Source organism: Trachinotus anak, unplaced genomic scaffold (genome assembly GCF_046630095.1).
Source record: "Trachinotus anak isolate AG129_WGS33_773 ecotype Australia unplaced genomic scaffold, CSIRO_AGI_Tana_v1 ptg000002l, whole genome shotgun sequence".
Classification (NCBI taxonomy): Eukaryota; Metazoa; Chordata; class Actinopteri; order Carangiformes; family Carangidae; genus Trachinotus; species Trachinotus anak.
The window spans coordinates 20,322,622-20,347,379 of NW_027273853.1; the positions used below are offsets into that span (position 1 = coordinate 20,322,622).

General features: G+C 41.7%; 1 protein-coding gene across 10 annotated transcripts in view; it reads left to right on the plus strand.

The window, feature by feature from the left end:
- The window catches only part of mical3a (microtubule associated monooxygenase, calponin and LIM domain containing 3a), a 61,549-nt gene that overhangs the window by 30,708 nt on the left and 6,083 nt on the right, over nucleotides 1-24,758 (plus strand). For 4 of the 10 annotated variants that reach the window (XM_071504937.1, XM_071504947.1, XM_071504954.1 and 1 more), the window contains 19 exons: nucleotides 4,029-4,215; nucleotides 5,012-5,106; nucleotides 5,351-5,444; nucleotides 8,131-8,326; nucleotides 8,665-8,975; nucleotides 9,313-9,405; nucleotides 10,056-10,226; nucleotides 10,683-10,745; nucleotides 12,009-12,083; nucleotides 12,220-12,333; nucleotides 12,429-12,508; nucleotides 12,592-14,653; nucleotides 14,742-14,836; nucleotides 16,740-16,790; nucleotides 17,552-17,659; nucleotides 18,191-18,284; nucleotides 19,138-19,188; nucleotides 20,228-20,278; nucleotides 23,854-23,919. In XM_071504937.1, the coding sequence (XP_071361038.1) occupies nucleotides 4,029-4,215; nucleotides 5,012-5,106; nucleotides 5,351-5,444; nucleotides 8,131-8,326; nucleotides 8,665-8,975; nucleotides 9,313-9,405; nucleotides 10,056-10,226; nucleotides 10,683-10,745; nucleotides 12,009-12,083; nucleotides 12,220-12,333; nucleotides 12,429-12,508; nucleotides 12,592-14,653; nucleotides 14,742-14,836; nucleotides 16,740-16,790; nucleotides 17,552-17,659; nucleotides 18,191-18,284; nucleotides 19,138-19,188; nucleotides 20,228-20,278; nucleotides 23,854-23,919 (4,057 nt within the window). The other 6 variants (XM_071504970.1, XM_071504905.1, XM_071504914.1 and 3 more) reach the window with 6 other exon arrangements.

Consider the following 24,758-nt stretch of genomic DNA (forward strand, 5'->3'; position numbering starts at 1 on the left):
CAGTAGAGCTTCCTTGGGCAGGAATGGAAGCCGCTGCATCTGACAGACCCAGGACCCATTCACATACCTGGTATACAGGAGCGGGCTGAGCGCCTAATCTCAAAGTTTAAGGGCAAACCTGACAAGCCACCAAAGGTGAACATCATGCATGGATGTTTGTGTATGAACATGGTTTCCAGTGTTGACTATTTTTTTTTTTTTTTACTTTACATATGAAAAAAGTCTAATGCCCTCTTTCAACCATCCTTCTTTTCTCTGTGGAGCCTAAGAAAAAGCCGTCCCGTTTCTTTATAGAGCAATGGCATTTGTCTCGAGGCCCAACTGAGAGCTCTGGTTCACCACTATCCTCTCCTGACTCTTCCAGAAAGGTTAGGTTTTGTGGTGCTGTGTGCTAACACTCTTAACACATCACCCTCTATTGTACTGAAAAATAACCTCCTATGAGCGTTTTTAGCTTCTGCTCAAGACATTACTTTTAAGGTCACTTGAGCTTGTTCAGTTTATTTATCTCAAGTGTAGTCTGTTCTTTTGCTAGATATTTTCTGCCAGATATCTCTACTAACCGCAAGGCATTGCTTTCATAGTTTACCCACTCGAGCTCACATTACTACATAAATTAAAGGCTGTCAGCTGGAACTATGAAAACAATGGCTAACAAACCATCTATGGTCTGTACCACAATGACAAGCTTTTTGGAAGGGAGACTACATTTTCCTCCTCGAACATCCCTTTGGTGATTGAATCATCTATTTCTCTGCAGGAGTCAGGAAGGCCTCTGCATTCTGATGACCAAATGCCCATATATGTGCTTAGTATTCAGGAGAGGGCTGAGCAACTTGCCTCTCAGTTTGAGGGCAGGCCAGTCACACCGCAGGTGAAATTTCCCTATTAATACAGACTTTACACATGTTGATAAATGAATGCAAGTTTTTGGGAGACTCATCCTGTTGGTCAGCTTTACCTTTTTAGGAGTGGACACCAAAATCATCCTGGAATCCCCAGGAGTTTGTTGAAACTGTTATGTTCAGTTAAACTAGTGATTCCAGGTGGGCAGCATGTAAATAAGACCTCACATTAGCTGCAATCTAAATGGTAAATGAATGAATTTGTAGATTTATGGATGTTTTGTGAAGGTGATGGCTAGACACAAAACCTTACAACCTACCTTTTTCTTTGTGGTTATTTTATGTGGTAAACGCACAATGGGGTATTTGCGTGGCTAAGCTTGACTGTAGAGAGGACTGAAGTTATGAACTGTTAAGTGTAGGATTAACAAGATGTCATCTTAATCTTCATCTTAAACTAGATGAAAGTGCAATTAAGACAACAACACAAACTAGAAAACATAAGAATGCTTTATCTCAGTATTGCTAGCTGCCCCTTCCTCAGCAATTCAAGCTAACATGTTAACATTGAACTTGAGACAGGCTTCACATCTGGTTTTAGCAAAACACGTTCGAGTTAAATTCAGGTGAGTTCATTTACTATATGCACAGTTACATGGATAGGAATATTATTAAAAAAAAAACCCAAAACATAGAGAGAATAGAGGTTACACTGAATAAAAATGAGGAAAAAAAAAGTAATGTTAGCATTCTGTTACTTAGGATATGTATAGAGCACTACAGGTAATGGGAAACACATGACTAATTTTATTGTTTGAGTTGAGTTCAAGCAACTTTATTTGGCATTTGCCCTGGTGTAGATATAGATATATTATTTAAAAAAAGAGAAACTTAAAAACATAAATGTTAAATTGACTAACAAAGCAGCGTTAGCATACTGAATAATGTTTGCTAATTTGTTCGCATAGAAGAGAACTCCAGAGGGAATGAAGCCGACCAACAGGCTACTCTCCTAACAAAACTTTGTTGAATGATTTATTTTGGAAAATGGTGTATTTAAAAAAAACAAAACAAAAAAAAAAAAGACCAAAAAAAAAACTAACAAAAAACAATTAACTCTAAACTATACTATTATTCAGATGTGGATGTTCATTGTAGGTTCTTTGTTAACTGGACAGTCTTTGCATTTAACTTTACTACACTTCTAACTACTCTCCTCTCCCCCTCTTCCATGGAGCCTAAGAAAAAACCCTCTCGTTTTTTTATGGAACAATGGTACCTGGCCCGAGCCCAGAGTCCCCCTGATTCTCCCTCCTCCTCCTCTGACACCTTGAGACAGGTAGTCACTTTGCGCCTGGAAGGAATGGAGTGTGGTGACACTAATACATGACACCTGCACCTTGGTCTTTCCGGAAGACACGTCGTCTCACTAAGTTGCAAAAATTGCTTAACATGGCTGAAACTCACCAGAGACCTGCTTTAAAAGCTGGCTGCTTGTTATCTGAATTAGCAACCTGTTAACTGTTTACTGTGATTGTTGTGATAAATATGTGGGTGAGTATTCAGTCCCTGTGTTTGGGACTCTATTTGCCAACAGTATATTCTTAGCTGGGGCGTGTTTGAACTCAGTTATAATTCCCAAAGTTATTTTGCCAAGGGAGTCCCTAGGAGTTGTTTTAGACTGGAAGAGCAACTTGGCAATAAAAACCTAATCTAGTGTAACTCCCATGTTGACAAGCACAGTTCCAACTGTGGCAGAGCAACAACTTAGCAGTGGGTCTGGAGCACTGCAAAGTGTGCTCAAATCTCATTTGAAAGATTTCATGGCTTAGGTTTGCTCATACTACATATGACCTCAGTTGTTTTGAAAAAACAAAATCAGAAAGATTATTTTGGACTTTTTTTAATTTCAATTTCAATTTCTAATGGTGGTATAGAAAAATTCAGGATTTAAACTGAAAACCGTTACGTATGTTGATAAAAAAATAACAAATCATTTGGCATGGTGCTTTCCTGCATTTTGTTTTGTTGGTATTTATTGGTCAGTACAACAGTGCAGTATGAATGACTGTGTGTGTGTGTGTGTGTGTGTGCATGTGAATAATGAAAATGCTTGGCTGCTTTACACAAATGCGTAAGCAAGAATATTAATGTTCATGAATAGTTTATATAAAAGGAGCACAAGCCCACTTAGTAGCTTTTGTTTTCCAAATAACTAATAATTGATTCAGAAATACAGATTTAGTTTCTGATGACCCAAATCCAAGAACTCTTTGTTGGCAAATCAGCGCACCATGGAATCTATGGAATAACTTGTTTGACTGAGGGCAGTAGTCATGTTATTGGAGTTGGAGTTATTTTTATGAGCTGGTTAGGTGGGGCTGCCAGCACATCTAAACACTTGATCACTCAAGCATGGAATCATTGCTTTGTCATGTCTAAATGACCTGTCAGGCCATATTGTCCGTGAACGCCTCCTGTGCTGAAACACTTGTTGCTGTGCTGAATGATCTCACACACTCCTCATCCCTCTGTTTTTCATGTTCTTTCTTTTTAATCAGTCATTTTCTAATGTTTCTTTTTTTAATTTCCTCCTAATGCTGTTAATAGCGCTATGTAAGGATGTACACAGGGGGAGTTAACTCATTGGCTGAGCAGGTAGCCAATCAGCTTCACTCTCAGGAAGACCCCAAGCCCCTACCTGAAAAGAGGGATTTGGTAAGCATGCTGTCACAGGCGGTAGAAGAAGGCAGCATGTGGCTGCACAAATCAAAGCCTAACTTGCCAGAGAGTGTTGTGTTGTTCAGTGACGTGGTTGATAAATGGATGTGTTAGTTTTCTGTCCCAGTTGAACCTTGATCTATCTCCCTTTGCCTGTAGAGTGTGTTTGCTCGACAAGTAACAGAAGTTTGGACTGCCCTTGTGTTTATAGATAATTTGTACAGTTGTTTCTTTTTACTGTACATCCTTGTTCCTAATGATAAATAACCTTTAAACTTGCTGTGATGTGGCTATTTCTTATTAGATTATAAAATAGCTCAATACCCAGCATACATTGACAGTGGTGAGATTGTGGCTTGATAATGTTTATTAAATCTTTGATTTACTTAAGCCTCTCCTCTCCATTCCCGTATTTTGCCCCTTTTCCTCCAAAGACTGATGAAATGCTTTATGCTTCCACAGGGCTCTCTCAGAAAAGAGTTCCCCGTCAACATCGGAGGCAGCGATGTTTGCTTCTTCTGTCGAAAGCGTGTGTACGTGATGGAGAGGCTGAGTGCAGAGGGGAAGTTCTTCCATCGCAGCTGCTTCAAGTGTGACTACTGTGGCACCACACTGCGACTGTCCTCTTACGCCTTTGATGTGGAGGATGGTAAGGCGATAACTCTTTTTATTTTTCCATCTATATGCCGTCTGTCACAGGGTTTTCAAACAAAATAAATTAAAATCATGTTTGACTTAAGGATCACAAAACACTTTGAATAAGGGACAAATGTAATTTAGAAACTTATCACATCAGTCTATGCATTTTAAAACCTCTGTCTGCATTGTTTGAAAATGTGCAACTTTGGTGCCCCCAAGTGGTAGCATCAAGACAGACACGGTGTCAAGACAGACAATGTGTACCACAACTTCCCACTCCACCCGTGGATTGAGCCCAAAGAACACTGGCATGAATGGACTGAAAGCAACGCATAAGCTACACAAAATTTAATCAGGCTTTAAAAAAATTATGCCATTAGAATAATTTGAAAAATCATATAACCAAACAAAAATTCAACACTTTGCAGCTTTATACGTGTAAAACTCACTTTTTGACATGACATGACCTTGCATCATATTATTACACTGACCCCAGAGCCAAGTCTCATGATTCCATATTTCTCCGCTCTGGGAGGTGTCTATTGTGCTCAAGGACAGGCAACAGATTGTTCAATGAGACAGAATGGCCACAGTTAGTCGTGGGACTGAAACCCACTGATGGTCTGAAATGAGACAAAAAGGAAGATTTTTTTCTTTCTAAATGACAAACAGACAAACTTCTTCTACAGAGCAGATAAAATCTTTGGAGTCTATTAGGTGAAATTTGCAGAATATTCACTCTATTTGTGTTTCTTAATGCATTCAGTATGTCTGCTTATTTTCTGTCTGTCTCCTTTACCCTGCAGGGAAATTTTACTGCAAGCCTCACTACTGTTACCGTCTGTCTGGCTATGCTCAGAGAAAGAGGCCTGCTCCCTCCCCTGCTCCAATCACAGCCAAGGTACCTGTTTTTATTTACAAGATGAAATCCTGGGGGGGAAAACCAGAATTAGCTGGCAATTTATGAAGAAATTAAGTGTTTGGTTTATCTTCAAAATGCAGTACCTAGGTGCATAGGGACACATCAGCTAACTTGTGGAAAGCAGAGTAGAATATTGATAAGGAACCTTTTTATCCTTTTATTTTGTATCTAAATGGAAAAAAAAAAGTTGGCAATGACGTTATCTGTCTCCGTACCTTTACAGGAGAACCAGGCGCCCCAAACTCCTACGGCGACCGTAGATGCTCCCGGAAGGGCGATGGCAGCCGCAGCGCCCTCGGCCGAGCTCCAGCCTTCAGGTACCCCACTTTCCTCTCTTGCTGTGGCAGTTGCACCCTGCCGTCTGGCCATGGGCGTGGGAGTCCCACTGCGTACCCTCCGCCGCACGCTCTCCTGGACCTGCCACCAGGTGGCACACAACCCCCTAGATTCTCCCTTCCTGTGTACCTACTGCATCTACCTCTTCTGCTGTTTCACCATCAATGTCCTGCTCAACCTCCTCTAGCATGACTCTCTTGTCCCTCCTTCCTTATTTCCTTTTACTCTTTGCCAGCTAATGTCAGTCGGACTGTATAGATTTAGTTGATTGTATTGACTCACTGAGCCTGCAGAGTGTTCATGTTAATTTTGTGAGTCTTTGTTTCAGTGATTGTTTTGTTTCTTGAAGATGCAGCATTCTCTCTGTCCATGTTAGCAGCCACTTTATGACCCGAGGCAGTTATAAGCAGTGCTCTGGTAGAATAATTTTACAAGTGAATGGTGCATCTTAAATTTCTTTATTTGTTTTTCTTGGCTTGGAAATTAAAAAAGAGTTGAACAGAATGTCTTCTGGTCAGCTTTCCAGGCAGCAACATTAACCCTTTGTATAGCTCTCTTTTTCTGCTTCTCATCCTGATTTTATAGTCTTTGATGAAGCAGCTAAGTTGTAGCTTTCTTAACTCAAAATATCCGTTAAAATCTGGCATTTAGCAATACATTCGTATATGAGTTAATTGTTTACCTAAACCCAATTTTTGCCTGCCTGTGTTTTAATGAAGAGCCAAGCTTTACTCTTTTGTGATTGTAACCTCCAGTGGCCTGTGACTGCCCTCTTTTACCTCTACCTCCTCCTGTGTGATGTGTTTCTTTTAGAGCCTGCTTTGTGATGTGTTCCTTTCTCTTTGTAAGCTGTTTTGCACCTACTGTATCCCTCTTACTGAAACTCACCATACTGTGATTAAGTGCCTGTATCAGTGCTTTTGTGAGCTTTACCTTTCCCCCTCCTATCAGAGCAGCTTAAAACTGAGAGCTCTACCAGTGCCTGTGATTGGTTCTCTTGCGATTTTCACTCCTCTGTCACACCTTCTTGGCTGCCCTGTCCTCCTGCATCTCTCAGCCTCTCACCCCTGACAGATTGCTGCTAAGACCTATTTGTGTTTGCTCAGTATAGTGCATCTTTGCTGCATCTATTGCTTTGCATTATGGGTAAATATAATCATAGAGTAGAAAGAGCTGAAATGGATAGGCTGGTAAGATTCACCGTAAACAAATAATTGGAGTTTAAGTAAAGTGTAGGCCTGCTGCATTATGTGGCAAGTGTAGTATTATAAATTAAAATAGTTACTCATAAATACTGTAATAATACAACAAAAAATTAAAGAATATAGAATATAGGCAACATGGAATACAATAGCCAGTAGAGTATCTTCTGATAATGAAAGAAATCAGTATTTTTGTTTAGTTGGAAAATCACATCGTATTAGTTACGTGAGGGCCTTCACTGTAGACTACACAGGTAAAATTGATGTTCTCCAAGTAATCCAGAAATCATTTTGGGATGAGTCTCTGTATTATTAATGTGGATCATAATATATTTTTTCATCATTGGCCATAATATTTTAGAAAATCCCATGATGTAATTGATAATTATTATTTGAAATATTGAAGATTCATATGAATATATTAGAAAGCCGGACACTGTGTAAACAGTACTTTTCAGGTCATGGGGTCGCTTTAGCCCTTTAATTGTTATAGTTGGATTTGATGGAAAGGTAATAAATAAAATGGTAATTTTTCACAGCTGTCTTGCATTTTCAGGCATGTTAGCTTGTCGGGAAAAAAAGGACACAATCACAGCTGTCTGACCACATTTCCTGTCTGCATAAAATAACTACTATCCACTATACTGCAGTATCAAATATCACACATTCACTGTCACGCCTATCCTTTGTAGTGGGATTTACATTAGGGTCATTGCTTACAGGAGTTGTAATTGGAGGGCAACTGTATCTCTGCTTAAGTGAGTAGAGAGACAACAAGTGTAGTATCATGTGTGAAACACTTGTTTTTAACCATTCCATTCACCAATACCTGAGTCATTTGAAAGACACATTTTGGAAGTACAGTTTTAAGATTTGCTTCTCAGGATGGGAAAAGGGCAAGGCACCAACCTTGTACCTATAACTGTAGTATAATAGAAATATTTTAGAGTGTTACACCTATTTGTGTTTGTTGATAATATCTGCTGTAGGCGAATAATCTAACGCAATAAATTCAGTTCTAGATCTTAAATTGGTGTGTTGTTGTCGGTTTGTCTTAAAAGTACAGAGTTGCTTTAAGTAAAGGAAGAGTAAATGAGAATAATCATAATCATTTTACAGCAAAGTTGTGTAAAAAAGCACCAGTTTCAGTTGTTGGATGTGTGATGGATTTGATGCTACTAGACTGATATTTCCATACAAAAACATTGTTAGAATTTGTATCTGTAAACACAGTAGTTTTTGCAAAAGGTGACGCAGTGGATTTGGTTTAGTCCAGTTTATTTCTACAGAGAGAAACATGCAGTCATGGCCTTACAATCAGTCCTGCATGGCACCTGCACTGCTCCTCTCCTCCAGACTGTTGCACCTGCCTGATTCTCAGTTGTGTTTTGTGCTCTCTTTCTTCTGCCCCCTTTCTTCCAACCTGCTGCCTGCCCTGATACCTTCATCTCACCCGGGGTCTCAGTACCGGAGGTCAATGGACTACAGGAGCCGAGCCTAGCTAAACGGCTGCGGGGAACTCCAGAGCGCATCGAGCTGGAGAACTACCGTCTATCCCTGCAGAAGGAGGAGGAGCTGGAGGAGGTGCCTGAGGAGACGCTGGCAGAACACAACCTCAGCAGCGTGCTGGACAAGGCCACGGATGCTGATTTGGGATCCAGGTAGGTTCATAACAACAAGATACAGTTTTTGATTATGGTAAATTTTGGTAATCCATGAATCGTTTAAGTAAACCTAAGAGTTAATCAATTGAAAAAAATAAACAATTAATAGATTATGAAAATCAGTGTTAGTTCAAAACCCAGTGCATATTTCTGTTGACTCCTTTACATCTAATGCAAAGAAATTTCAGAAGAACATAAAGAAAATACAAATTTGTACTTGCCTGTAGAGACATTGTGAAATACTGTGGGAGGAAGCTGAAGTATGTTCCCTCACTGACATTCCTGTTGCCTCCTAAACATCCTACTTGTATTTGGATTCCCCTGTTCTCCAACAGTAGCTCAGAATCAGACATGGATGAGGAGGATGAGCAGGAGGATCAGGATCAGGATCAGGAGGAGGTGGAGGCAGAGGTGGAGCAGCAGCCTCCCAGTCCCTCGGACCTCGGCGGTGTTCCCTGGAAGGAGGCGGTAGAGCTCCACGCCAAACTGAGGGGCGACCACGGAGACGAGGGGGAGGGCGAGGAGGCTCAGGGCGACGCAGTCAGCAGAGACGGTGAAGTAGATGAAGAGGAGGAAGAGGAGGAAGAGGAGGAGGAGGAGGAGGAGGATCAAGATGAGGATGAAGATGATGAGGAGTCAAGCGATGGTAAATTTATTTTTTCACTCTTGGTGTGATCTTGGAAGACTACAAATGTAGTTTGTTTGCTGTTTTGTATGTTCACACCCCTGTCCAGTCTCCATTTGCACCGTTTAGGACAATTCAGAATTGCCTTTGTGTTTTATCTAAATCTGTTTCATGTGCAGTGTCACTGTCTCAAACATTGTTTTCCTCATCCTCTGCTTCTTTCCTCCTTTTCCACCCCCCCCCTCTCTTCATTACTTCCCCCCATGTCCACTGTGTTTGTGTGTGCGCATATATTTTTGTATGTTTTTTTTATTTTTTTATTTTTTGGGGCATGGCCTTTGTCTCCCCCTGCTGGCAGAGGGGGATTACTGCCCCTGGGATAGAGAGCTCCAGTCAGGCCTTTGGCTGGAGAAATACCTCACAGATGAAGAGGATGTTGGTACATTTAAAGGTAGCAGCAGAACTGCCTGTGGATGTGTTTGCAGTTACTTTGAGCGTGATGTTTAATCCTGTCTGGTTTGGGTTTCATTTTCAAGGATTTCTACAATAAGAGTGTGGCTTTCCCTTCTTTTTTTATTTGTGATTTTTTTGTTTGTTTTGTTTTGTTTTGTTTGGTTTGTTGGTTGCAGTTGTGTTTCAAAGGAAAGTGTATTTCTTTTGACTGTGAGTCCTACTTTAACCCGCTATTTATTACCTCTGTTCAAAAACTAATCTGATAAATGCCAGAGATGTTTGTGTTTTCCACCCAGGTGCTGCAGTTATGGTTTGATGTTGAGTTGTAGAATTGTTATGTTCAACAAATTATCTTTTTCTTTAACCTTATATCTTTGAAGCTCACTATTATGGTTTGATTTTTTTGCAGTCTAGTGCATGCAGCCTCCCTCTTCCTCGCCACTGATGATTTTTCATTGCCACTGTATTCTAACTGTCTCTCTGCCTCTCTCTCATTTTGTCTTTTCCTCCTCCTCCTCCTTCTTCTTCCTCCCTTGTCTTTCTCTACTATCCTTGCACAACTGCTCTCATCCGTCTTTTCATGTTTCACACAACCTCTTCCCAACCCCAAAACACAACACTGCAACATACACCGACACCCTCATATAGCCAAGAACCTTCAGATCCAACAAGTCCTGCAGCCTGTGGATCCCCAGGCCATTCCAGGTTTGGTGAGAACACACCTGGAATCTGAGGGAGACAAGGATGGCCAGCCGGCCTCGGCCTCCCAACTCTCCCAACACTCCCAACCCTCTGAGCTCACGCAGCCCTCCTCCACAGGTAACCCACCCAGAGGAGCCGAACACCTGGAAAGACTGTGGGCCTCACAATGTTAAGAATCAGGGTCTCGTTTCAATTCAGTGTGGCTGCTGCTGTTCTGTTTTCGTGTCTGTGTCTGTGACAGGAAGAGCCACCTCTCCCGACTAACCCACCTGTTGTTTATAATCATCTCTGATTTTGTACATTTTTGTCACATGGCTTTTTTTCTTGGAATGTCTAATTTTGTGTTCAGTCTTTTAATTTGTCATTCAGAGTTGCTTTTGGTCCGCTGGGGTGAACGCAAAGTTCTTCAACCACATCCCAGTGCACCATATAACCCCCTCGTCAATTCCTTTGATTTTGTTCTGCTTTGTTCTTTTGTGTTCTGCCATGTCCTTTCCCATGTGTCTAATTACTTTACTGTTATTTCCCTGCCATCTATCCCTCGTTGTTCTGTATCTTCTGGTTTGAACGTAGCACCTGCCCACACATCCGCCCGACACGAGGCAGTGAGAGTCTGGTTGGAGTCCATGTCTGGAGGTAGCTCAGACTTCAGTGGGATCATGGCGTCCCGTCTTAGACTTGTACTCTTATCTGTCTATCGGCTGGCCTTTTTCTGGAGCATGCAGAAACACGTGCAAAGTAAACTCACAAGCATGCATGCAGCAAGGCTGTCGCTCTCGAGAGTTCTGCTCTCTTGGGATCGGATCAGCACCTGTATTTAACCTTTCACAACCCAACCTCTCATCCTACCCTTTTCAACTTCCAAAATATGTATTTTCCCTTCGCTTACATGATATACTGTACGACAATGTAATGTATTCCACAGACAGATGAGCTATCAAGGCTTGAAACATTTAATACCACAGTGTTTCATGCCCTGATGGGTAATATGTGCAGTATTTCATTGAAATCTGCTGTTGCTGTTGTTATACTTTTGGACTAACCACTTAATGGCTCTTCTACTTGCAAAAACATCAGAGAAAGAGTCAGCTTAGGTACTTCATCAACTGTTTAAAAGCTTGAATAAATGGAGTGAGAGTCCTACATTCATGGGCAGCGCTTGTGTTCTGGGCTAAAAGCTAAGTGAACATCTCCTTGTGCTTAGACCCCCTAGAATCAGTTGTTTTTTCAGTATGTGCTTGTGCACCCATGTGAACAATGGCCCATTTTGTGCATTTAGTACAGATGATGGTTAATGTTATGATATTATTTCAAAATTGCATGAATTACCTGTGTGGGTTATTTCCCCTTTTTCAGTTTTTACTCTTTCACAACAAATGGTGTTTACATGAGGGATTGCTGCTAATCTCGTAACCATTGTCATCAACATTTGGTTGTGCTTTTGCTTGGTTCAAATGTCATCCATTTGCCAATTTATAAATGGATAGCTGCATGTATTTACTAATGCTGCTCTGTGCTCATCTTATGTTCATGTTTATTGACTGACTTATATTGTATGATATCATTTGTATGCAAACCTAATATTTTATTTTTTTGCCAGAACACTTTTTTTAAGCTTTCAGCAGAAAAAGTGGATTTTAGTTTAGAACCATTCTCCTCCTTTTTCAACTTTTAATTTCTACGCTCCGCTCTTCAAAATTTAGCTTTTTTCATGAAACAATCCTTGAATTCTTTTTCTTTTTCTTTTGTAAATTCACCTCCAGCTAGAAATTCTGAAAAAAAGTTGAGTTGAGGTTAGGTTGTTGTAGGAGGTTGCAAAAAGTTCTCACTCTGTGATTGACCAAAGACAGAATGTGTTACCCTTTTGACTCATTTCTTGGCATTTCTTTGTTGCGCCAGAGCCCTGTGAGGATGAAGACCTGGTAGCAGAAGCAGACAGCCCAGATATAGAGCCCGGTACAGAGATGGATCAGGGTAAGCCATCAAACTAATACAAATAATGAGCAAAATAATATCTTTGGCTTATAAAGAACTCATCGCAGGAAAATACTGGAAAGTTTTAAAGCTGTATAACAGTGCAAATCTTCATAATGTTATGTTTAAATTCCAGATGACATCCCTTCAGATGCAGAAGCTGAGGCTCGTTTGCACCAATCAGAGCACGCTGAAGCGCTTCCTGAGGAAGACAAGAAATCAGAGAGCGTGGGAATGGCCTCCAGTATTGGTACATGTCACTAGTCATTCTTTGAAATGTCTCACTCATGTATATATTTCTTACAAGAATAAATAGCGGTACATTTTTGTTTTTTGCGCCTTCAGAGCCATCCAGCAGCAGCCCACTGCAGAAAGAAGATGTTGTCCTTTCCCCTCTCAAACCATCACCGGAGCCCAAGACACAGGTGAGACAGTTCCAAACTTGTCTAGTTGAAGATAAGTGATGGTAATTTTGACTAAATCCTGATCCTCTCTGTTTCTTTTCCAGATACCTCTTGTGAAGTCTCCTGGCACCCGCTTTTTCCCTGATCCCTTCCTGCCTGAGGAAACGAAGCCTGACAGGACAACTCCTTCCCCAGCTGCCAAGAGCCCGCTGTGCCCTTCACCTACTCCTGTCCAGGATCATATTTCTGTCCCTTCTCATGCTCCTCCTGCTGCTGCTGCTGCTCCTGCTTCTCCTGTCAGTGTCTCTGCCTCATCACCTCCCAGTTCACCCACCAAATCACCTGTCGCCCCTCCACTCAAGCCAGCAATCAAATCACCTGTCAGATCCCCTGTCAAGTCTCCAGTTAGCTCACCAATTCGCTCCCAGCCCACCCCACTACCAGAGACCAGCGCACCTAAATCTCCAGTCTACCCTCACCGCTCCATTTGCCCTCTCACGGGTAACCCGCTCTCCCCAATCTGTGCCCAGCCTTTGCCTTGTCAGGAACCGTCGTCGCCCCTCACCTCCGATTCCCCCGTCAGAACTCAGCCTGTCCCCGCAGTCACTTCAACGCCCATGACCAAAACTGACATGGGCACACCGGAACACTCAATCGCTATAGATTCCTCAACAGACGACACTCCTGCGAAAAAGACAGATATCATTGAGGAATTCTGGTTAAAGAGTGCTGAGATAAGAAAAAGCCTCGGTCTGACTCCTTTGGACCGCAGTAGCAAAATCTTAGAGAAGAGTATAGTTGAGGTTCCAGCGCAGGACCCAACCCCTGTCAAGACACGGTCTCCCGATGTGTCTGAGGAGCAGAAGCCTGCCTTCACTGGCCGGGCTGTCATTCGCAGACTCAACATCACTCTTGAGGGTCAGGTCATTACTCCCATTGCACCTGTGGAGCTCAAGAGTAATGGCTCTGATAAGCGAGACCTCAGCAGTAGCTCTGGCCTGGGGTTAAATGGGAGCCTGGCCACGAGCCAGACGGCAAACAGTGACAGCTACAACATGTCTGACTCCACTATGCTCACCCCGCCCTCCAGTCCACCACCACCTGTGCCTGCTAATCAGTCTCCGGCCGTGCTCAGGCAGCAGAGACATCAGGTGTCCTGGAGCAACGGAACTGAAAAACCTCCACCTGAGCGTGCCAAAGAGCCAGCAAAACCCAAGACTCCTGTTCCTGCGCCGAGGACCCAGCTGAGCCCGGTGTCTGCACCCAAGCCTGCACCCAGGAAAGTCCCGTCACCACAGGCAGAGCCAGAAGCAGCTCCAGTGGTTGTTATGAGGGAGAAGAAGAAGCCTCGACCGGAGGAGGTGAGGAAGTCATTTGTGGAGACGGTGGAGGAGATTCCTTTTGCCGATGATGTGGAGGAGACGTATGATGAGCGGACGCCAGAGACGAGCATGAACAAGTATTATACTCCACCCACCAGCAAGCCCAGCAGGGAAAGACCTCCTCTGCATCTGGCCCTAGCAATGGAAAACGGTACACCCAATATCCCAGCCAATCAGGCCTCTAAGACACAGAGGGCAACTCAATTCTCTCCAGAGGCCAAGGAGATTGCTGAGGAGCGAATGAGGGCCAGAGAAAAGTCTGTTAAGAGCCAAGTGCTAAAGGATGCCATGGCCAAGCAACTCAACAAAATGAAAGAATCTGACATTGACAAGGGTGCCTCACCTAAAGTGGCCTGGAGTGTAACCCCAGATACCACAGGAAAAAGGAAAAAGTTGAGCGGATCTCCGAAGACATCAGCTGTGAAAGCCCTGGAGTCGAAGAAGGCTGAGACGCTACCGGAGCGTTTCTTCAGCAGCAACAAGAGCCTGGACAGCTCAGTGGCTTCATCCGACGGCTCCACCACAAGTAAGAGCAAGAAACGAAGTTCCCTCTTCTCGCCGCGCAAGAATAAGAAGGAGAAAAAAGCCAAGAATGACAGCAGCAGGCTCTCCGGCACAGACGAGACACCGCCCAAACACAAGTCATTGTGGAAGGCTGTGTTCTCAGGGTACAAGAAGGACAAAAAGAAGAAGGATGACAAATCGTGTCCGAGCACGCCGTCCTCAAGCTCCACCACTCAGGACTCTGGGAAGAGGAGAGCATCGCCTCCTGGGAGATCATCAGGTGAGAGAGGTGATCCAGAGCTTAAAATGTATTTTGTGGCTCCAAATGAATACATTTAATTAATTTCCTTGCTTAATGTATGTTACAGATTTGAAATCCCGCAGAAACTTGAGCTTCTCTGAGGACTCTGACCTGTCCTGTGATGACGTTCTGGAGAGATCCTCCCAGAAGTCAAAGGCAGATGTGAGTAACAGTGGACACAGTTAGATATGCCACATCTTTGTCATTAAGTTTTTAAACATGTAGAGCTTTGCAAAGCCAGCTTAAGTTGACTCAGCTCATTTAAGACATTTTGGTCTGGAAAACGTCTGCTGACAACCAGTGGAGACCTGCCTGCTCAAAGCCGGAGCAGTCGGCAGCTCAAAGGGTGAAGTTTAGATGAGAACATGACTCATCATCTTGTGAAAAGTCTGAACCTTTTGAACAGCTACGCCTTTTGATCTTGTTGTTGTAGATATAGTGAGGCAGGATTCTGAAACTTCACTATTTTTTCACCTAATATTTATCAGCAAAATCAGACGGCACGAAATCAAATTGCACACAAACAGCAAAAGCAGATGAAGTGTGCATCCAATTAGGTGTAAAGCACAACACCACAGGCATATTTACAGTGCCTGACATGTAGCCCTGGCTGATAGCCTTTCCAGACAGCACTGAATGAAACAGCATTTTGCAGACAGGCTTTGCGAGGCTAGACGTGTCCTCAGCACATCCATTGCGTCTTGTTTCTGTTTTGCCTCCCTGAAAACCGCTTTCCACTTAAATAATTTCTTTCACTCCTAGCGGCATATGGACATCTTTGACCTAGTGTCAGGCATGCAGTCGGAAGCCATAATGAAGGAGGAGAAACTGGAGAAGGAGAGAAGGAGGGAGTTAAAGAAAAAAAAGAGGGTTAAAGAGAGGCATAAAGAAAGGGAGCGGGAAAAAGATGTTGATCGAGAAAAGGAGAAAGACAATGAGGAGGTATTGTGCAGTGGTGGTTTAGTGATTTTGAATTTCAAATAAACATATGAACACTCACATAGCTTGCACAGCTTGCCTCTGGCTTTTGAGAGTGGCCTGGAATTAATTTGTAATAAAACTTAATTTATTCTTTTTTTTAAGTAGCATTTGAGTAAAAACATGTTTAAACTTTTTTTTCCCCCTCAGAACGAATCAAGTGCCCATATCATGGTTAAAAAAAACATTTTCCAGCATTACAATATGACATATTAAACGTACATCATAATCATATGTATTATCAAAATTACTAAATGGATGAATTCTTCCAGCCTGGATTTATTAAATATGCTGGAGGCATCCCTCTTGCAAGGACTGTCTCTAATATGAGCTATTTTATTTCAATTCATTTGCATTCATTATGCTTATAGCTGAAATTCAAAAACTCTGTCTCTGCTGCTGCCCAGTCTTTGTGTGTGTACCTGGTGGTTTAGATAGATACAGTTGGTTTCAGGGCCAGAGGCATGAATCCATTAACCACTGGAAACTCAGACCCACTCCCATTTAGTTTTCTTCGTCTTGACGACATGTGTGAAGAATGAATTGACATTTTCTTACTCTTCATGAATATCAGTCTGAATTTGGAGTTTATTCAGTTACAGTTATGGGAGATTAACGCTGTGTCATGCCTGCCAGGCCGTGTGTAATTCAATAAGAGCCCACAGGAATCAAGTAGACTAGTCTCCAGTATAGTATTTTAGTTTTCCAGCTCCGTGAGTGTACTTAATAAAGAGACCTGTCTTCCCATTCTATGGGAAGACAGGTGTCTAACCCTAACCCTAAAATCCTTGGTTTTATGTATCAAAGCAGTTTCTTACAGTGTGATTTGTAATTTAGTGTTTTGGTAGTTTCATTTGACTAATTTTGAATTAACATAGATGTACAAAATGTCTCTGCACCCTGTCATATTGTTGTTTTGGTGTGGGATATTAACATTGCCTGTTTTGATTGTACCTGCTAAATATTACTCTATAATTTTATTTTTTTGTTTTATTTTGACCAATTTCACATAATCATTAACCCATTTAATCATTTCATCTATATCATGTTTGTTTCCTCCCTTTTTATGTTTTTTGTCTTCCCCAAGTCTGTTTATGTTCCTCACGCACTGGCGTTCAAGAGATCGTACGCCACAAAGGTAGTATTACATACATTCCCATTGATAACTCCCTCCAGCCCCACCCCTCTGCGCATGTGCCAGTCTACTATCATAACAGCTTATGTGCATCTGACCTCAAACTAACCGTCCTCTCTGGATGCATGTGGCAGTCGGACCGCAGCGCCCACTCACTCACTGCTGGATGTCCACTGTTTAAAACATGACTTTTCCAATAGCATCCACCTTTTTGCTCACAATGATTCCTCAGCATCTCTTGATATCAAGGGCTGTTCCTGTCTGACTGGTATGATATTAACTCTGTCACTGTGGCACCGCTTTTACTCCAGTCTGGCTACTGGAATAACTTCGACACATTTTTTCTTCAGAACTATTTTCTCTTTCTCCTTATTTATGCCAGCTTTTTATGTCCTCGCAAGTCAACTGAGGGGGGAAACATCCCTGCTTATTTGCATACTGTGCTGCCTATCAAATTGTGAAGAGGGATTATAACTGTGAGAGCTGCAATGAAGTCGATATACTGTATGAGTCATATTGTTTTCTAAGATGTTTATGTAACCAAACCTTGAGATTGCAATTAACAGGCCTAGAGAAGTGGGTAGATGTGTGGTGAAGCTAGAGTACATTGTGTTAGCTGATGTTGAACCTCACCTTGTAGAAGACCTTCACCTCCTCTCCTGTTCGGTTTGTCTGGAGGGCCAGGGCCCTATGGAGCCAGCTTTACAGATTAGCAGCTTGTAAATAAGACTTGTTTTTAACCCATGTTCTTGTTGTTCTATCAGAAAACCTACACAGAGGAAGAGCTGAATGCCAAGCTGACACGAAGAGTCCAGAAAGCTGCGCGACGACAGGCCAAGCAGGAGGAACTCAAGAGGCTGCACAGAGCCCAGGTACCTGACCAATGGCAACTTTCCGTTGTTACCCACACCACAACGTTCTATCTCTTTTTCAGAGAACCCTAATACACAGGGTTAGGATGCAAAACAGACTTAAAACTGTGCATCCCTTTTCCATTACCGCCTCCTTTTCTTTGCCACTGCCAATAACAAGTGACAGTGTGGTCTGGGCAGAGGAAGGAGAACTATGAAATATTTTTTGGTGAAAATCATAAATTGTATTTGTAATGCCAATCAGAGCAGGCTGTCTTAATTAATACAGTTCTAAGTAGCCATTCTCCCATTGCGCCTTAAGACATTTATATTTAATGAGAATAAACTGTTGCATCAGTGGAGTGTTAGAGGTAACCGCTGCAGCTGCCTCCCATTGAAAGTTTTAGGACATAATCACTTGTAATTAGCGGTGGATGTTATTGTTCTGTGTGCCTGAGTGAGAGCGGCTTGTTTATAATGCACTCGCGCCACTGTGTTTATGTTTGTGTGCGTTTCATTAATTATGTGACCCTGCCCGGCTTGTCTGCTCAGATTATCCAGAGACAGTTGGAGCAGGTGGAGGAGAAGCAGAGGCAGCTGGAAGAGAGGGGCGTAGCTGTGGAGAAGGCTTTGAGAGGAGAAGCAGGTAACAATTTGTGACCTACACCGTCATACATTTCAAAAAAATATGTCAATATGGTCGTCCCATGTGTCGTGGTGTTATCAGATAGACATACAACCTGCATTCAGTGAAATAAAGGGTGTAATAAGTTTCATAGCACTCTTAATAATGACAATTCAATTTTGTTTTTGTGTCAGTGCCGGCTCTGTGAGACCATGTTTTATCTTTTATATGAGTTCAACCTTTTAGAGCTCTAATGGGAATAATTGTATTATTGATGATTAGGATGATATAACATAAAATTGCATTACCTCAGAAAACCTGTCCCTTTGCGATCGTTTAGAATGTGTTGAAATCACCGTCTGCATTTACCAATTATTCAGTTGTACTGCAGCATATTTCAGCCTGTAGATTTGTGTGCAGAAAGACATGATCGTTTCACCAAAGTAATAAACCAAAATTGGTCTTGACAAGGGACTATCACAGACAATATACTTCTGAGGTGAAGAATACATTATTTAATAGCGAGCAGCACAGTTCATTACTTGGTACAGTTTTATAAGCATGTCAAGCATGAATAGTGTGCAATAGCAATAACACATTGTTTAAATGATGTGAGTTCTGTATGTGAGGAACGTTCTGAGGTTATTCTCTATAGTGCTGACAGTGTATTCCTTCCTAATTTACTTACAGTATATGCTCATGGAAACAGAATAATATAAAAGCCTTTGTCATGCAAATGCATGCACATATGCATTGAACATTTCTTTAAATTTTCCCAACCAACCAAATAACTACTTACTTTTCCCATCAGCTGTTTTTTACAACAAAATGTTTGAGTATGTTTTAACTTGTTTACTACTCTACTCTCTTAAAGGATTGTATAAAGGTACTTATACATTACCCAAACAGCACAAAAGAAGATCAGGTATTAGATTTACTGTAGTTTCTTTTTTTTTTTTTTAATTTATTTATTTTTTTTAATTAATGACATGTGACACTGTTATGTAGGCTCCATCTGTGGTGACACACTGCAACAGTTCTCCATCTCTGAACATGTTGATCTCTGTTCGTTCACGACATGTCCGCCATCGTCAGTCCGAGCTGCATGCGAATCAGGAGAATGTGTGTCCCGACATAGATTTGTGTGTGCTCATTCTGGATGTGTTTTGTCTCCTTCACTGCCTCTCAATGAGGAGAGTTTCTGTACTCTGATCAAGACTCAGATCATGTTAGTGTACAAATGCAATCAGAATGTAAGAGATCAAATTTAAATTGGGTTGCAGGCAGATGACTTCTTTATTAGAATATTTTCTGCAAATGCTTGCTGTGGCTGAGTGACTCGATACAGATATTTGCCGAGATCTTATCTATTATCTTTTTTTTATTACGGTGAATACTTGTTTCTGACTTCATCTGTTCCACGCAAAGCTCTCGCTTAACACTCAGCCGCTCCTTCAGTCAGAAATAACCAAGTATTGAATCATTACATTATTGTAATTGAACATTGTTGCACATGGATTGGATGGTACATAACCAGAGAAAATTAAAACTGCAACGTTGTCAAATCAAATGCACATAATACAAGCAAATAATATTTTCCTTCCAAATGTCAGCACACGCCAGAGCCCAAGAGGGTTTGTGTGAAATTAAGCAGACTGAGCCAGTACACAGCAATACAGCAAATCTATGTAGCAGTCTCTTTATTAATTTGGGAAATGCCATGAATTGTATTATTGCACAAGCCACATTTGACTGCATTATGCACTGTGGTGAGTACTGATGGACTCTCTTTGTTCTGAGTGTTGCTGCAGTGTGTACGTGTGTGTCCGTGTGTATTTGCAAGAATGTGCATGATTTGCTGGAGAATTTTGTGTGTGAGAGTGTGTGTGTGTGTTTGTGTTTGTGTGCCCAGTTTGGGGCAGTGTAAAATAACTCCTATCTCTAATATATCCCTGTCATTGTAGACTATTGGGGAGATTCTAATTACAGTGAAATCCTGGACTTGCATCTGGGCGGTATGTATTTCAAATCTGTCGCTTTAAAACTAACATAATGGCTAACCCAATCTGCCCCCCCCCCCCCCCTTTTTTTCACTACTTGAGCTTTGTACCCCTCATATCTACCTTGAATGGCTGGCTGACTGGCTGGCTGGCTGGCTGATTGGCTGGCTGGCTGGCTGGCTGGCTGGCTGGCTTTTAGCCTCATTGCAATACTTTCTGCTCCTATTCCTCTCCCTCCCTCTTCCTCCCTTTCCCCATCCCTCCACCCTCCCTGGGTTTTTAGTTCAGACACTCTTTACATCAAACAAAGATCAGACACTTGGCCTCATGCTGTCCTCTTAAGATCGACTTTGATCCCTATAAACTTATGAATGATGAATGAATGAATTAATGAGTAGCTTTTATTTGTCATTCCTCGGCAAGCAGACTTCACAATACAAACTGCAGCCGACACACAAACTGCGACATTTTGCAGAGACAGAAATCCAAAAGGCAATTTCACAATGTGCATCTGCTGAGGACCAGTCCAACACTGACAACAAAATAAAAAGATTAGAATGATACACTGACATTGTTGACCATACAAATTCATACTGCATACAGAACGTGCTCATTAAAGAGTGGTCTCTTTTAAAAAATGTGTTGGAAAATCTTTCCATATTCATATTTTGCAGTTAATACAAAAGAAATACACAGTTTATAAACCAAAACCATGAGAATGATGGTTGAGATGGGAAAACAGTGTAACAAGTTTACGGGATTGTGATTTTAAGCATAGGGCTGGTGGTATTATATATATTTTTTTTTTCTCAACAAAGTCCATTAAGAGGCCAATTTCATATCTATAGAAATATAGTGGTGCATTGTTGTCCAGAAGCTACTTCACTGGGTGAACACAGGCACATTTTGGGCCTGACGAACATACCCCGTCCTGCTTTCATTAACATTATTCTGTGAAAATAGAGAATAGTCCCCAAAAAATGCAGTTTCTCCCGTTGTGGTAACATTTGCTAAAAATTAGGAAACTAGAAAATTATATTCCCTTTTTTTAAGTAACTATATATTGGAGGCCAGTTTTTTATTAGTAAGAACAGAGAGGCTTGGCCTAATGTGCTTCAGAGAGGGCCCGGAAGTCAAAACTTATTTAGTGATGGACTAAGAAATTGTTGGTTTTGGGCTTTTCATTGGATTTGTTGATAGTTACAAAAATGTAGAGTAGCACCAGCTTTTGTTTTTACAAACTGTGTAACATCACATCTGAATTTGGATTTTTGAGCTGCCTTGACATGATATTCTGCTACGGCTAAACATAAGATTACATCATCTGACATATTCAGTTTGTTTCATGTCACCGACTGACGACTGTAGTTTTTACAGAAAAGCTAAAATATATTAATGTTGTAATTTTTGTTGTTGTACAAAAAATATCATAGATAAAGAGAAAGTACATTATAATACAAGAGGCACACACACACACACACACACACACACACACACACACACACACACACACACACACACACACACACACACACAGTGAAAGTATTGTATAACCTGCACTGGACTCACTCATACTAAACTGCTGGCCTGGCTCTCTGCTTCCCCTCAGAGCTCTGTGCTACTGTAGTTCTGTCCTGTAGTCCCAGCAATGGCTCCCTTGACTTTCTCATACCCGCTCAGTTGCATTACTCCCAGAGTTTTTGTGTATGTGTGTGTGGGTGTGTGTAGTATGTGCTAATAGGCAATGTTGCAACCCTTGACCCTGCTTTGTCTAAAATGTGATCAGTCAGCAGTAACAGTGTCCACCGTGTCTGGGTGAGACGTCTTGTGGTACATGTTGTTATCTTGTAGACTGTGGCCTTGTCTGAATATGAGCGGAATGCATCTTTTCCTCCTCGTGTCTGCTGTGAAGTCAGCAGGGTTTTTGTTTTTAGGTCTCAACAGGAACAGGTAAAAGGTGCATTTCCACATATTTGACCAGGGCCTGTGCTTCTCTGTGGTTTTGTCCTGCTGGTTGTTGTCACTCATCAGACAGGAGATTGCGTGGAGTTTTGACATAAAGATGAATAAACTGTACATATACCAAACCTAACTCGCTGACCAGGGGCATGAGGTGTCGTCAGCTCAAATGCAGCGTTGCTTTTAAACTGGATACGGTCTGCAGAAGGACTTGTGCTTACTGGCAGCTTGTAATTAGTCTTTGTCTTCCTCGATCAAGGGCTGAGGAACTATAGAGTTTTGGCTGAATACCAGACTGTAAGGTGCATAGTTGCTTTGTCAAAATGGTTGTCCTTGAGCCCTGCAGGGGGCATCAAAACTAAAGTCAGACCAAGTATCTCTTTACTCTGAGACTGCCAGTTTTATGTAATTTTCCTTTTAATTTTCATCCCCTACTTGAGTGATCATCATACAATTAAGGATTTATTGAGCGTTCGGTGGTAACGATGCATCTCATAACCATATTTGCATGATTTGGTGAAGCCATAAAAATTTAATTAGGAGTCCAATCTGTCTAAAACCGATATTTTAAACTGTACTGTTTTTTTTCTCTGTGATAGTCCCTTGTAGTAATTATCCAGTATTACACTCTTGCAGCTCCTTCGCCCTGCAACCTGAGAACCTCGTGTCAGGCTCCTATTTGTTTCATGTAATGATGCATAATTTATTTGTGTGTTGTTTTTTTTTTTTAAATCTGTCTCCCTTAGTTATCTCCATATTATCCCTGAAGCTCTTTTCTCCATCTTAAGTTATTTATTTTTCATTTCTGTCACAATCTGGGGGGTATTAAATTATTAATAATAAAAAAATAACTAATAATTAAAGTTAGCATCCTCTATGTATGAACCTTTTTTTGAGAAAATCTGTTTTGCAGGTGGATGTTAGAAAAATGTCTAATTTGCACTTTAGATGTAGCTGCACTTCAACAGTCACCACACTGGAAACAAATTGAGCCGGGTGGTTGAAACATGTTTAAGTAGTGCTTACAAGAGGAGGCTGAAACATCTTTAAAGAAGAACAATTATCTGTTGGTGAGGAGAGATAATCTCCTGGTGATCAGTAATGGCTTTTATAATGAGATGAAACTCTTTTGTGGACTGTAATAAACACTGGGAATATGACTGCAAACATAAGAGACATACGGTGCTGTTGTCTAATTGAAGATGATCTGACGAGCTGCAGATGCAAGATCAAACAGGAGGATTATTTTCCCTTTCTGTGCTCCAGGTTTTCTGTCTTCTCTTGTTTCAGTTTCCTATTTTTTACCCTTTTTCCATCCCTCACACCACACAGATGATCTCTCCCACCTCCTCTCTCCAGGTGATTTGTCTTCTCCCTATCACAGTGCTCCTGCCCTCTTTTGATTTTCTCCTCGATGTTCTTTCTTCCTCACGTCCCTCTTTCACCTCCTTGCCCTTCTCCTTTCACCCTCCTCCCACACCCTGTGTCCTCTAACCTTTCTCTTCTTTCCACCATCTCTGCTATTCCTCCTGCATTATTTCCACCATTCTCTCTCTCACTTTCTCTCTCTTTCCCACCAATGCACTCACCTACATCCCTCCCTCACACTCTTTCCCTCTGTCTTGTGGAAGTTGAGCCCTTTGTGGGGATGCCACGCCGAAGACCTCTCTCCTTCTGCCCCTGCTGTTCCCCTGAAGGTAACGTAACCCTCGCCGCCCCTGCTGACGGTTGTGGCGGGTTACCATGGCAACCGTAAGGATCTCCAGAACCGGGTCACCCCCTCCTCCCTGCCCCTCTTCCCCCATCCTCTTCCTCCTCTTCCTCTCCTCACTGTTTGTGTGTGATCAGGCTCAGTAGATTTCCCCAGAATCTTTCCAAAACTCAGTGAAGTACGGAGGTATTTATCACGAGGAAGCTCCAAATCAAATTTGTTCACTGCATCAGAATGCGTGCTGATACAGTTACTGGTCAGTTGGTCTTTTTTTTCTTTTGTTCTTGTTTACCATGGCAGTACACAGTTATTTTATCTGTAAGTTCGGCTGGATTTGCTGGACTGTAATCCTTCCCCAGCTGAACAGAGCTGCTATTGTTACTGTAAACTCTAATAAACTAGAATCTTTGCTCATATCGGGTGGATCTTACAGACCTGAGCAGGTATTTCTGGGGTTATGTAACCTGTAACCACACAAAATGATACACTTAGATGATGACATGACCCTTGACCGGGCTACTTTTTAATGTGGGTAGGCTGTGATCATTTAAGGTACTTTTTCTTCTTCCCTCTCCTTCTTGGAGTAGTGTGATTGAGATTGACAGGGCACTGAGTTCAGTCGGCTCAGCTTCGCACGCAATAGCTGATAAGTGATGACTGTCGAAAACAAGTGTCATTTTAGTTTATTGCAACTAGATCGAACGTGGAACTCATTTTCTTATTCAATTATTATTTGGACATAGCTCTGTGATAAAGGACTTGTCAAAGCTGTTCATATAATTGAAGACCTTTAATGTTTAAAGCAACATTATTCAAAAGACGTGG